This window comes from Procambarus clarkii, chromosome 37 (genome assembly GCF_040958095.1).
Source record: "Procambarus clarkii isolate CNS0578487 chromosome 37, FALCON_Pclarkii_2.0, whole genome shotgun sequence".
NCBI classification, from domain to species: Eukaryota; Metazoa; Arthropoda; class Malacostraca; order Decapoda; family Cambaridae; genus Procambarus; species Procambarus clarkii.
The window spans coordinates 41,849,769-41,864,597 of NC_091186.1; the positions used below are offsets into that span (position 1 = coordinate 41,849,769).

General features: G+C 33.1%; 2 protein-coding genes across 4 annotated transcripts; both read left to right on the forward strand.

The window, feature by feature from the left end:
- The first annotated feature begins 1,149 nt into the window (after positions 1–1,149).
- On the forward strand, positions 1,150–6,655 carry LOC123750048 (uncharacterized). Of its 3 annotated transcripts, none has more exons than XM_069337410.1 (5): positions 1,150–1,666; positions 5,579–5,668; positions 5,774–5,891; positions 6,194–6,337; positions 6,429–6,655. In XM_069337410.1, exons 2-5 carry the CDS (start codon positions 5,579–5,581, stop codon positions 6,554–6,556), a joined length of 480 nt encoding a protein of 159 aa, XP_069193511.1. In that variant the 5' UTR covers positions 1,150–1,666; the 3' UTR covers positions 6,557–6,655. The 3 variants fall into 3 exon arrangements, 2 of the variants coding, with proteins under 2 accessions (XP_069193511.1, XP_069193510.1); XM_069337409.1 differs by lacking the exon at positions 1,150–1,666 and adding an exon at positions 4,043–5,217; XR_011230723.1 differs by lacking the exons at positions 1,150–1,666; positions 6,194–6,337; positions 6,429–6,655 and adding an exon at positions 4,043–5,217 and having other exon boundaries at positions 5,774–5,824.
- A 1,303-nt stretch (positions 6,656–7,958) lies between these two features.
- Positions 7,959–14,411, forward strand: LOC138371987 (uncharacterized). The gene is made up of 5 exons (XM_069337013.1): positions 7,959–8,008; positions 8,332–8,543; positions 10,464–10,626; positions 11,275–11,381; positions 13,179–14,411. Exons 1-5 carry the CDS (start codon positions 7,993–7,995, stop codon positions 13,239–13,241), a joined length of 561 nt encoding a protein of 186 aa, XP_069193114.1. The 5' UTR covers positions 7,959–7,992; the 3' UTR covers positions 13,242–14,411.
- Positions 14,412–14,829: the final 418 nt, after the last annotated feature.

Below are 14,829 nucleotides of genomic sequence, written 5' to 3' on the forward strand. Positions count from 1 at the left end.
TATCCGCTATCCCTTTTTCAAAATTTCTTTCTGCCTCTCTCCTTACTGCCGTATAATTGTTTCTCTCATCTCTGTATCGCTGGTATGTTTGGGGGTTTGGTCTCTTCCTATACTGATTCCATTTTTGTGTCTTTTGGTCTCTGGTCCTCTCACAATTTCTGTTGAACCAATCCTGTTTTCTGGCCCTGCATCTCTGTTTTGGTATGAATGTTTGTGTGCCTTCATCGTATAATTTGAATAATTTGGCATACATTTCACTTACTTCCTTGCCTAGCAACAAGTCTGTCCAATTACACTCATTAAAAAAGTTTCGAAGTTCCCCATAGTGACCTCTCCTTAAATTGAATTTATCTCAATTTAACCCTCAAACCGTGCATATCACATATAAATGGTATCAGTGACAAAACCGAAACCGCGCACATCATTTATATATGATTTCGTGTCTAGCGCTATAATTTAAACGCCCCGCCTGGGATAGGGGCAGCTATAGTACAGCCATGACCGATAGTTGCCAGATGCCACCTAGAAAAAAAATCCAGGCCAACATTCTTGGGTGTTACAGCGTCAGTATTGAGCAAGCCACCAACGCTGGCGCACGCAGCACGAGCTCACAGCACCGCTGTTCAGCTTGTGACCACAGCATCGCCTACAAATATCATAATATAAATGATACTGCTATTATTTAGCAGTGATAGTATTACTGAAGCCCCCTGACTGTAATAAAACTGACCAGGATTCTGATAATAGCAGGATTGTGGTGATATTTAGCGCTGTGCTCCATGGAGGGAGGAGTAAGGCTGTGGGAGGGAGGGTTCCCAGCAAACACAGAACGTTTGTGGACGTTTTTAAATGGTCCCACAAAGGTAATACTGTAACTTTTGACATAAATACGTATATCTGACGTTCTTAAAACCAAAGGATATAACTAAAAACATATATTCTTGAGACACAATTTTTTAAGATTTATGTAAAAATTTAAAAATAATAGTAAATGCTATGGAATTATAATGTTTTCATGCTTTATATTTAAGAATAAATAATTTTCAGTCAACATTTAGTTTTTTTTGTTTACTTTCTGTAAAGCTATCCAATTTACGTTCTTATAACCTAAATATAACATTTATATGACGTCAGTATAACGTTATTTACACGACATCATTACGTTATTATGATGTTATATTAACGTATAATTCCTGTGTGAAAACCAGAATATATATTGAACTTTATGTTTTAAACCTTGTAAAGTTATCATAAAACTTGGAATAAGACGGTAAGCATGCTTTACTTATGAAAATATACAAACAAATCAACAAAAACATTTTAACATAAAAACATGAACAACATGAATAAAAACATGAATGAATTTGTAAAGAATTTTTTAATTTGAGTTAAACTAAATACAAACTTAATATGTTTTGCTAACGCAAAAATATATTCCCGAGGTATTGTAATTGCAAATAAATATTTAATACAATTATTTGTATCATTTTTTTTATTTTAGATTTCCGTATTGCTTGATAATATATAATAGCGTTTAGATAATGCTAGCGCTGGACATTCTTTAGGCTCGTTGCATGTTGTGGTAGTCGCCGCCATTTTAAAACCGTGTCGAGAGGGACTGCTGTTGGCTTATCCACAAAATCCTGCTGCATCTTCAATAGTTAAGGTAACTGTTTTCTTTTATTTGCTCTTAGACATGTGTAGTATATATATAAGCTTGTGGTGGTAGGCTGGATGGTGTGTTGATGGCCCTGGCTGGAGGTGTGTTGATGGCCCTGGCTAGAGGTGTGTTGATGGTGGTGTTGAGTTGATGGCCCTGGAGGCGTGTTGGTGGCCCTGGAGGTGTGTTGATGGCCCTGGAGACGTGTTGGTGGCCCTGGAGGTGTGTTGGTGGCCCTGGAGGTGTGTTGGTGGCCCTGGAGGTGTGTTGGTGGCCCTGGAGGTGTGTTGGTGGCCCTGGAGGTGTGTTGGTGGCCCTGGCTGGAGGTGTGTTGATGGTGGTGTTGTGTTGATGGCCCTGGAGGCGTGTTGATGGCCCTGGAGGTGTGTTGGTGGCCCTGGAGGTGTGTTGGTGGCCCTGGAGGTGTGTTGGTGGCCCTGGCTGGAGGTGTGTTGATGGTGGTGTTGTGTTGATGGCCCTGGAGGCGTGTTGATGGCCCTGGAGGTGTGTTGGTGGCCCTGGAGGTGTGTTGGTGGCCCTGGAGGTGTGTTGGTGGCCCTGGCTGGAGGTGTGTTGATGGTGGTGTTGTGTTGATGGCTCTGGAGGCGTGTTGATGGCCCTGGAGGTGTGTTGGTGGCCCTAGCTGGAGGTGTGTTGATGGCCCTATATATATATTATATATATATATATATATATATATATATATATATATATATATATATATATATATATATATATATATATATATATATATATATATATATATATATATATATATATATATATATATATATATATATATATTATGAATATCAGAGGTCCCAGGACATTGGACCCAGGACAATTATTGTGCATGTGTAGTATGTATATTTATGTAGTATATTTGGCATATTTTTTGGCATTTAGTTCATGCCAGTTAGTGGCATGTCTCTGCACCGTTTCCAGTTTGTTGATATGCTTCTTAAGATATGGGCACCATACAACTGCTGCATACTCCAACTTTGGTCTAACAAAAATTGTGAACAATTTCAAAATTTCTGTTGAAGAAATCCTGTTTCCTAGTTCTGCATCTGTTTTAGTATAACACCTCCTTTTTTTCACACCTCTATTTTTTACATTCATCAATGTTTCGGTACGTGCAATAGTATGTATTGTTTCATTGCAGATAACAGCATTTAAATTTTGTTTGTTTCTTAGACTTAGACTCGTACTACCAAGTTGCTGTTGGCAATTGGATAATTTTTTTATGAAGTCATTTGTTATTTTTTCCCCTATAGTAATTTATGCTTTTGATCTCAATTAGTTTTATATCCTAGCTTTTTAATTTTTTCCCCTTATATATTGCCATCTTATCTGTCTGCTTTACATGGCTTAAGCAGAGTCATGTCTGCTTAAGCCTTTGTTATTTTACTAATTTACCTGTTTTAATTATTATTTGTTTTCAAAGTTTAGTTTACCCCATTTTATTTGCTTTTTGCAGTACAGTACTTTACTAATAATCTTGTAATAGTAATTGGTAATGTAGCACTTGGCCTTTCTCCTTCAGAATGTATGCACACATTATAGAAAAAAGAAGAGAATACCACACAAGATGGCAGCGTATGTCACGGGCCAAAAAGCGACGCCTAAAAGAACAGGCGTCCCAGCGTGGCAAAAATGAAAATAGTGATGAGGTTGAGATTCAGTTGTTGAATCAGGATCCTTTGGCCAATGTTACAACAAACAGCATAGACGATGACCATGCTGCTTTGTCATCTAATTCAGAACCTAATATTGGTTGTGGAGCCAATGAAGATGCATCATCTCTGGAAAGTCAGAGAGAGAGAGATTGGACTTGGGACATGATTGATGAGCATGACCCAATATCATCAGAGTCAGAGAGCAGTGGTGATGAGGATGATAAATCATTATCAGATGTATTGTTAGTATGGGTTAATAAATATGGCATAACACACAATGCCATTGATAATTTATTAAAAAAATTGAGAAAACAGGGACATGCTGACTTGCCAAAAACAGCTCGTTCGTTACTGAATACAGTTAAACATATACCTACTGAGACTAAATCAGGCATGATGTATATCTACTTGGGGTTAGAGGAGGAAATGTTGAAAACTTTAAGGCTGTATCCTAAATCAACAATAAGAGATTTGGCAGAAATATCTTTAATTTGCAACATTGATGGTTTGCCAATATTTAGAAGTAAAAATGAAAGTTTATGGCCTGTTCTTTGTGCTATCAATAATGTCAAACCTATAAGAGTTTTCCCAGTAGTCCTCACATACGGAAGCTCTAAACCTAGTGATTTAGATTTTTTAAATGAATTCATTCAGGATTTGAAAAAAATTATGCACTATGGATTTAAAAATGATGGCAAAACATTGCCAGTAAAACTAAAAGGAGTCATATGTGATGCCCCAGCAAAAGCAATGGTGAAGGCAATCAAACTCCACTCTGGCTACTTTGGGTGTGATAGATGTACCCAAGAGGGTGTTTGGAATGGAAGAATGACTTATCAACAAGTGAAAAATTTACAACTCAGAACAGATGAAGATTTTCGTAATCAATCTAATTCTCAACATCACCATGGTAGATCACCATTCTGTGACTTAAATATAAATATGGTGAGTACTTTTCCCATAGACTATATGCATCAGATATGTCTTGGGGTTATGAAAAGGTTACTTCTTGCCTGGATACGAAATAAAAACGTAAAATTATGTGCTCGCCAAGTTGATGAAATTAGTCAGCGTCTAATTCAACTAACACAATTTGTGCCTATGCACTTTGCACGTAAACCTCGAAGTCTTTCAGAGGTTGATAGATGGAAAGCGACTGAATACAGGCAACTCCTTCTCTACACCGGTAAGATTGTACTGAAGGGAATCTTACCCAAAGAATTGTATGACCATTTCCTGACTCTGAGTGTAGCCATTTCTATTCTTGTATCACCTAAATTGATTCAGTTAAATTACAGCCAATATGCACATGATCTTTTGCTGTACTTTGTGTTAAAGGCTCGTGAGCTGTATGGTAAGGATTTTTTAGTGTACAATGTACACTGCCTAACACACATATCCTCTGATGCCAAAGAGTTTGGTAGTTTGGACAGATGTTCAGCATTTCCATTTGAAAATTACCTGCAGCAGGTTAAGAATATGGTTCGATCAAGTAAAAACCCTCTTGTTCAAATTGCAAAGAGGCTGAAAGAGATGCAGCATGCTCAAAGGATTTATACACCAAATACAGAACATAAAATATATACCAAGGCACCAAACAATGCCTATTTGCTGAATAATGAAACTTGCTGCCAAGTTTTGGACACTGTCAGTGACACCGATGAAAATGGAGACAGCATGTTCCTTTGCAGGGTATATTCGAGAAGTATACCTCTCTTTGAGAAACCTTGTAACTCCAAATTAATTGGAGCATTTAAGGTTCTTACTAGGAATTCATCCATGAAGGTGATTCCAGCAAGAAAACTAAACCGCACAGGTATGATGATCGAGACAGAAAGCGCAAATACTTTTCTGTCAATACTACATGACTTATGACAAGTACGTATTTAAATACTGTATCCATGCTTTAATATTAGTTTGAACTAATATTGTAAGTTAATGAGATTCACAATTTTGTTTTTTTATTAAAGCTATTATCTTTTGACCAATATTTACCTGTTTAAAAATCCCATTACCCTGTATTTCATGAAAATTATTAATATTTTGAGAGCACATTAAGAGATAAAACTGTATTAAGCCTTTTAGTCCATACATGGCAGCTACTGTTTATACCAACCGAAAATCATTTACAAATGTGGCTAATCTATGATTGACACAATCAAGTAAATCTATTACCAACTTTATGCTAATTTCTTTTTTTGGGGAGAACAACCCTTAATAAGATTTTTCAATTTTGTAGATGACATCTGAAAAGCGGTATGCAGTGGTAGGCTTCAATGATCGTAGTGTGGGTATCATCTCCACAACCTGGATTGAAAAATCTGATGATGTAAGCATTACTTTGAAACTAAAAAATTGCATATATTGAGTTGCTTTAAAAATATTCCAAATTAGTGCTAAAATTAGCATGTAACAGTTTATTTCGACTTTTCAGGAAAAAATATTGTGCTGGTGGCCACAGAGCAGGCATACAGTTAGTGCCCAAAAGCACGAAAAGCCAGACACGACAAATTGGCGAGTGCATGTCGTATCAACAATCCTATCAACAACTGGTAGGTATTAAATTTATAATTATTAAGATTTAAGATACAAGACACCTATTCATTCATTCACCATAACTTTAACACTGCAGACAAAAACAGCATTATAATTATATTTTAATCACAAGATGGGTTTCCTCATAGCTACTTAAGACTTTTGTGCCCCAGTTATAAGTTCCAAATCATGTACGTCGTTTTATTAAACATCTCTTTAGGAAGCTGATTTAAGTTATTTCTTAGTGTTCACTACTCTACTAGGTAACGATAAATATATATCTCGCTGATATATTACTAATTATATTCAATTATTACAGATGATTTTGACGTTGCAAAACGAAGATGCTTAGCTGCGGAAGACACTTCAAATGTCGAAACTGAAGACGATATGGGCTATCCTCGACAACGAAAAAGGAAACCATGCTTCAAATATGAAGAAGAGAATTCCGAGAATAACAAACGTAAGCATTGATAACCTACTACAGTAATTTAAAAAAAATTTGCAACTTGAAAAATGCCATTCAATACATTAAGCAATTTAAATAATTTCAGGCAATCATCACTCGTCTCAATCCAAGAAGAAGTGTTCGCCATCTTCATATGAGAATACACCTTCAAAAGAAATAAGTCCTCCGCAAATACCATATTATTCTGGTATATTAAGTGAATGTAAGGATTAGTAGTAAATAACATTAAAAGTTCTAAATTGATATTTAACCATGCTTCCTTTGTTTGGTTATTTATGCTTTTGGTTTAAAAAAAACTAAAAACTGCTCTAAACTTAGTTCTTGCTGTTTTTTTTTTTTTTGTTTTGTTTAATTCCTTCTGGAAGTACTAGAAGCTTTGAGTAATTTTTATGCTTATCTGGAATTTCTGTATATAAATATGTGTTTATTTCTAATTGTTTAATATTAAGTATATTATTCTTTTATGTGCATATGGGGTCTAGTGAACTTTTCCCACTTTGTCTAGCAGGTGCTTTTCACTTGTCACAGTTCAGGGAAATTTTGGTTTTCCTTTGATCTAGTCACTAGAAACAAGCAGGTTTGTTATTACTTTTCTTTTTGTTTGTCCCTTACGTGTTAATTTGTCCTTTATCTTACCTTTACCTTACGTGTTAATTTGTCCCTTACCTTAAGTTAATTTTTAAAATATGTATCTCATATTGACCCCCACCTCTCTCATGTTAGTTCAAACTATATTAAAGTCTTAAAAATATATTTTGGTTAACAAGTGTTTGAAATAAGCATAACTCCTTTTCAGCTAATAGAACAGTCCTACAAAAGCCGTCTCCAGTGAAGACTACACTTCACAATACACCTTCAACGCCATCAGTATTTCCTCATGAAGGTAATAAGTTAATTTTTAAAATGTGTATTTCATGTTGACCCCCACCTCTCTCATGTTAGTTCAAACTATATTAAAGTCTTAAAAATATTATTTGGTTAAAAAGTGTTTGAAATAAACATAACTCCTTTTCAGCTAATAGAACAGTCCTACAAAAGCAGTCTCCAGTGAAGACTACACTTCACAATACACCGTTGACGCCATCAGTATTTCTTCATGAAGGTAATAAGTAATTATTTAAAATATATATCATGTTGACCCACTCTCTCATGTTGACCCTCATTCTCTCTCTCATGTTGACCTCCCTTTTCTCATGTTGAAATTTGTTTTGTTAATTTTGTTCTGTCACCTCTTCTTATTCTGTGTGTATGTGTCTGTCTGTCTCTGTATGTCTCTCTATCTTTCTTTTCTTTCTTTTTCTTTATTTATTTCTTTCTTTTCTTTTTTCTTCTCTTCTCATGTTGGCCCTCCTCTCTCTCATGATAACCCCCCCCCCCCACTCTCTGATGTTGGCTCACCCTCTTTCTGATGTTGGGTAGTTTAAATGTGATGTAGACATATAGTATAACTTATAATATTAGTATGCAGTAGTAAAAGCTCATGAAATTTGTTGATTATACAGTACAGTAGTTAGATTTTAATAGCTAAATCTTGCAATCTTAAAGACAATGAGCTGGTCACGCCAAGTACTTCAGTCGTTAGGACTCCAAGGTCAAGGAATTTATTTGACCCAAAGTCACCAGACAAGAACGATGGGAGTTTGAAAGAAATGATGCAGAATATGAGTAAGTTTTGAAAGTTTAATTAATTTATTATGTAGCCTATAACCTATATGTACCCTATGGGTGATAGGCATAAGTTTCATGTTCAAGTAGACTGCAAACTGAGCAGGTTAGATTGCTGAATTTGCTTCCAATTATATAAGCAGTTTCATAATTACTAAGAAATTATCCCATTATCTATCACATCAGTCATAGCCTACTTTTTGGGTGCTTTCTCAGTGTCAGTTATTTTAAAATATACTTTATAATGCTTTTATTTTAAATGTACATTCAAGATATGTAATATAATAGCATGTACACTTTCTATATACTGTATAAATTTCCAGGTAACATGTTGCAGGCCATATACACTGAAGTGAATGAACTGAAAAGTGATGTGAATGAACTGAAAAGTGATGTGAAGATATTGAAAGCAACTTTGACTACAAAAGAAACAGACAAGATCATAGAAGATCTAATACCAAATCCTATTGCTGCAGAAGGTGATCTTAATGTTCTCAATAGGAAGTTAGCGGAATCGAGTTTCAGAACAAAATTTGTAAGTGGTATTTTAACAGTAATGTTTCCTTCAATTTTTCATCTTAAATATTACAGATATTTGCTAATTTTCTAATTAAAATTTTTTGATAGTTCATGCAGAAAAGATAAAATTGCTAAATAATAAGAATAATGATATAATCTTGTTTATATAGGATAGGATAAAATATAACACTTATGTATTTGTAAATTATGTAATATTAACACAGAGTCTTTCACACTCTCCTGAGTGCTTTCTCAAGGTCTTGAGTGTATGGTTAGGATGAGGCTTACATTTCAACGACTATATTTCTCTTGCTAATTTTGTTAGTCGTTGAGATGTATCTCTTCATAACACACACACTTATCTGCTTGATGGGGGTCTGGGAGTTCTTCTACTCCCCAAGCCCGGCCCGAGGCTAGGCTTGACTTGAGAACTTTGGTCTAGTGCTTGGTGATTGTGGGGATTATCATAGAGGATTACATGCTGTTATGGAAATAGTCAACTAGAGGGTTATTTTGTAGACCCAGGTCAATATTGAAATCACCTCCTAGAATGATGTGATTTTTGTTGAGATGTTATTTATGATAAGATGCCTTATCATAAGTTATGATATATATATATATATATATATATATATATATATATATATATATATATATATATATATATATATATATATATATATATATATATATATATATATATATATATGTTTCATTGAATATGACCGCATATTCTGTATTTATTATTTTCTGGTTTAGGGCTTCTATCCCTCTAACTATTTTCTTAGCATCAGGGCTTAATTGAAATAGGAGTTCTCCAAAACTCATTTTCGTACTTTTAAGGTGAAGAAAAGAAGTGATTTACTATAGAGTGTATTACACTTATTTATATAATTTGCACGACGTTTCGAACCTCCATGGTTCATTCTCAAGTGAACAGATCTTACAATACTAGTTGATTTTATACCCGCACTGGGTCAGGTGATAATACAATGAAGGTGAAAACATGGGGGGATACATAAGGGATAAATGTGAGGTGAAACATAGAGGCTGCAGAAGGCTTATTGGCCCATACGAGGCATCTCCTATCTAAACAAAGATTAATCCAGTGTAATTGGCATGTTATGTTGGACATTGTCTTCTGTGTTGGCATCGATATGTTCTTGTCTTGTCCTTACTCTCATGGTAGGTAGAGTAAATAGTTCCGTGATTTAGGTGTTCATGGTAGGTCGCTCTATTCTTATGTGAATTGCCTCAAGAATTTGTAATCTTCTTGCATCTTGGGTTTTGTCTATTATGCAAGTATTCTTGTTCAACATTTCTCTTGTTAGAAACATTTCTCTTGTTTTCTCTTGTTGTTCTCTCTAAGAGAACTAACTCTAAGAGAACTCTCTAAGAGTATTGTAAGATCTGTTCACTTGAGAATGAACCATGGAGGTTCGAAACGTCGTGCAAATTATATAAATAAGTGTAATACACTCTATAGTAAATCACTTCTTTTCTTCACCTTAAAAGTACGAAAATGAGTTTTGGAGAACTCCTATTTCAATTAAGCCCTGATGCTAAGAAAATAGTTAGAGGGATAGAAGCCCTAAACCAGAAAATAATAAATACAGAATATGCGGTCATATTCAATGAAACATGTTTGAAAGAAAACCTGCTGCCAGTATACACCAATATATATATATATATATATATATATATATATATATATATATATATATATATATATATATATATATATATATATATATATATATATATATATATATATATATATATATATACATACATACACATACATACATACACACATACATACATACATACATACATACATACATACATACATACATACATACATACATACATACATACATACATACATACATATATCAAAATTACTAGTGTACTACATTTTTGTTGTTGCTTTTAGGTGTTGCTTTTAACCAGTGTACGTGGGTCTGATTGTGCAACTACGGTTCGAAGAATGATGAAGAAGATAGGAACAAACGGCCTTTGGTCATTATACAGCCTAAAAGGACAAAAGAAGAAATTAGCATTTCTAGAAAAACAAGAACTATATAATGTTATTTTAAGTAACAAAAAAATTAAATCATTTTTTTTTATTTAAAATTCACTAAAAAATTAAAATTTTAAGTTCAAATTAAGTGTACATTAAGTATAAATGATTATATTTCTATCACTTGCTCTTAAGATTGTTTCATTTAATAGAGGTTGGTCATAATTGTTCTCTGCTGCTAGTACTGTAGAACTGACTGACTTAGCTATGGGAAAATGTAAACTTAATTGGTTTATCCTTTACAGTATTTTGCAGTTTATTTCATGATCCTGTGGTTAATACTTGCATAAATAGTAGATTGCAAAATGCATTTTTATATCATTAGTATTAAATAATAATAATAATGTAAATAATTGACTTTTAAACAACGTACAATTCATTGGTCGGTGAGATTATATTAGTAATATTTTTTCATTCTTGCAAAGCCTCAATAAAGCCGTTAACATGTTAATATAAACTTGATCACCTTCCACTTTTTTTCTCATGTGCTACCTACATGTACGAAACCTTATTCCTAAATGCATATCTTGTTCTGAAACTTGTCTTTTATATGTTGTGTATCACCATCTCTGGAGAGTTTTATCTGATGTGTAAATTACTTTTAATTTTACAGAATATTATTGTTATACAGAATTTGTTATATAAATAACTGTTAATTTTACAGAATCATCTATCAACGCACATCCGCAAGTTAAGGTGGAAGACGTGACCTTTCAAATTTCTGAAGTACTTAAACATGCTCCAAACAGGCCTGGTGGATCTAGGTACAAGGTAAAATAATTTAAATTTTTTTTGTTTTCACTAATTATCTGTTTATATATATATATATATATATATATATATATATATATATATATATAATATATATATATATATATATATATATATATATATATATATATATATATATATATATCGTACCTAGTAGCCAGAACACACTTCTCAGCCTACAATGCAAGGCCTGATTTGCCTAATAAGCCAAGTTTTCATGAAATAATTGTTTTTCGATTACCTAACCTACCTAACCTAACCTAACTTTTTCGGCTATCTAACGCAACCTAACCTATATAGATAGGTTAGGTTAGGTAGGGTTGGTTAGGTTCGGTCATATATCTACGTTAATTTTATCTCCAATAAAAAAAATTGACCTCATATATAATGAAATGGGTTGCTTTATCTTTTCATAAGAAAAAAATTAGAGAAAATATATTAATTCATGAAAACTTGGCTTATTAGGCAAATCGGGCCCTGCATAGTAGGCTGAGAAGTGCATTCTGGCTACTAAGTACGACATATATATATATATATATATATATATATATATATATATATATATATATATATATATATATATATATATATATATATATATATATAAAGATATATATATATATATAGATATATATATATATATATAAATATATATATATATATATATATAGATATATAGATAGATATATAGATAGATAGATAGATAGTCAGTGTCAGACCACGGAGGAAAATTGAAACAAGAATTTTTCCGATGCAGGAACCACACACAGGCCCAAACATGGATAATCATAGCATAAAAATAGTAAATATTTACAATGAATTAGTGAGACAAATGTGTTCCAATGATCCTACTTAAATCGCCCTTTAATTGATCTATTAAAATGGATCTAAGTTATATAAACCGCTGCTAATGTTCAATTTACTTTCTTTAGTGATCTGTATCAAAGCAGATCCAATTATGTTTCTGTTATAAGTACTTTTACAATTCATTATTGAAGAAGCCATCTCCCAATCTATGTTTGGGCCTGTGTGGGGTTGCTGCATCGGATGGGCCAATAGGCCCTCTGCAGTGTCCACGTATTGTACCTCGCCTCACTCCACCATTCTCTCCTGCCTATTTATGTCCAGTTCTCGACCTGTAAATCCACTCGTTCTGAAGATGTCCTAATGTCCGAAGATGTCCTAATGTCTTAACAGCAAGTGTTTCTGTCAAATTCCTTAAGGAAATATCTGAGTTCCCCATTATGACCTCTCCACAAATCAGGTTTTTCAACTGCTTCAAGCTCATTTTCTTCCAGATTATAATGCATTGCATACTTTAGTCCCAAAAAGACATGGTCACTTTTACCCAAGGGAGGGAGGTACTGAATGATAAATCTCTCCTCTTTCCTGGTAAATATAATATCCAGCATGGAGGGAACATCCCCTTCCCTCATATATATATATATACATGCAATTGACGATCACAAAACACTGATCATTTTATGCGGAAAATCCACAGAGAAATATGAAATGAGGTGAACGTTTCGGCTTTGTTAAAGCCTTTGTCAACACCAGACTCAATCAGTCTGGTGTTGACAAAGGCTTTAACAAAGCCGAAACGTTCACCTCATTTCATATTTCTCTGTGGATTTTCCGCATATATATACATATATATATATATACATATATATATATATATATATATATATATATATATATATATATATATATATATATATATATATATATATATTTGTGTGTGTGTAATTTATATAAACAAATAAATATTAATTAATTTTGTTAATATATTTTCAGGGAAAACTTGCAAGTACGATTCGTATACAAGAGGGGCAACAAGAGGCAGAGGATGTCTACTAAGAAAATTCACAATTAAGTGTTTATCCTCACTCTTGATATATGGTCTTCTCTGGTCTCTTTATTTTCTCTCCTCACAAATGTCCCTTTTTTTTTAATTTCTTTTACGTTTCTCTCCTGTTTTTCTTGTCTCTTTTTATCTCTCCTTTCCTCCTCTCTTCTAACACCTCTCGTTTTCTGTCTCTTCTAGCTTCTCTCTTCCTTTACTTTTTACATTTGTGGAATTCACTTGCGTCGTTTTTATCTTGTATCTTTTTCTTATCTTGTCTTTCTCTTCCCCTTCTCTTCAATGTTCTCTCATTTCTCTCTCCCCTCTCTGTTGTTTCTATTCTGTCTTCTCTCCCCTTGCCTTAATTTTGTTCTGTCTCCTCTCTTCTTGCATGGTGCTAACATTTGAATAAATGATTTATAATTTGTATTTTTAGTCATAGAAAAACTATAGTGTTATGTTATATAGTATATAGTGTATACTCAGGAAATTTTACTTGTTTTAGTTTTAAGTAACAATAACTGCTTGTGACGTCAGACTGATCTCAGCATGACATGAATCACAGCCTGCTTGATCATGAATTGTTTGAAGGTGCTTAATTGTCAAGTTCTCTTGAATAATATATATTTTGTCTCTCTTTTCTTTCTATCTTTCTTTTTCTTTCTCTTTCTTTCTTTCTCCTTTGTTTTCTTTCTTTCTTTCTCTTTCTTTTTCTCTTTCTCTTTCTTTCTCTTTCTACATGAATATTATACTTGACTGTGTTTACATTCACTTGTAGATTTTTATTTTTAGTTAATTAGTCCTAAACTTTTGATTTATAGATTTTTATTTTTAGTCACAGAAAAACTATAATGTTATATGTATACTCGGAAAATTTTACTTGTTTTAGTTTTAAGTAACAATAACTGCTTGTAACGTCAGGCTGATCTCACTCAGCATGACATGAATCACAGGCTGCTTGATCACGAAATCTATTGTGTTCACATATTGCTTATATAGATTTTTACTTTTATATTCTATTATAGATATAGTCTATATATTTCGAGCTATTACATATATTTTGTTGTATTACTCAATCTTAAATAAATATAATATTTTAATTCTCTTTTTGTACCCTATTTATTTGTAATTTACACGTACATATATAGGATGTCCATTTCTTTCTCAGATATGTCTTCTTTCTTTCTCTCCCTTTCTATTTCAGATATTTAAAAAATTATTATACCCTGATTTACCCTAAATGTTTTAATGTAGGTAATTAAAAGATTATAAAAAGGTTTTTTTAAATGTTATTTATTTACATTCTAAGGTCGTATAAAAAAATTCTCAAAAAACATTTTTAAAACGTAATTATAAACGTGCTGAAAACAATGAAATGTCGTTTTTAGAACGTTTTAAAAACGTGAAAATGTTTGCTGGGTTACTCCTCCCTCCATGGAGCACAGCGCTATATATCACCACAATCCTGCTATTATCAGAATCCTGGTCAGTTTTATCACAGTCAGGGGGCTTCAGAAATACTATCACTGCTAAATAATAGCAGTATCATTTATATTATGGTATTTGTAGGCGATGCTGTGGTCACAAGCTGAACAGCGGTGC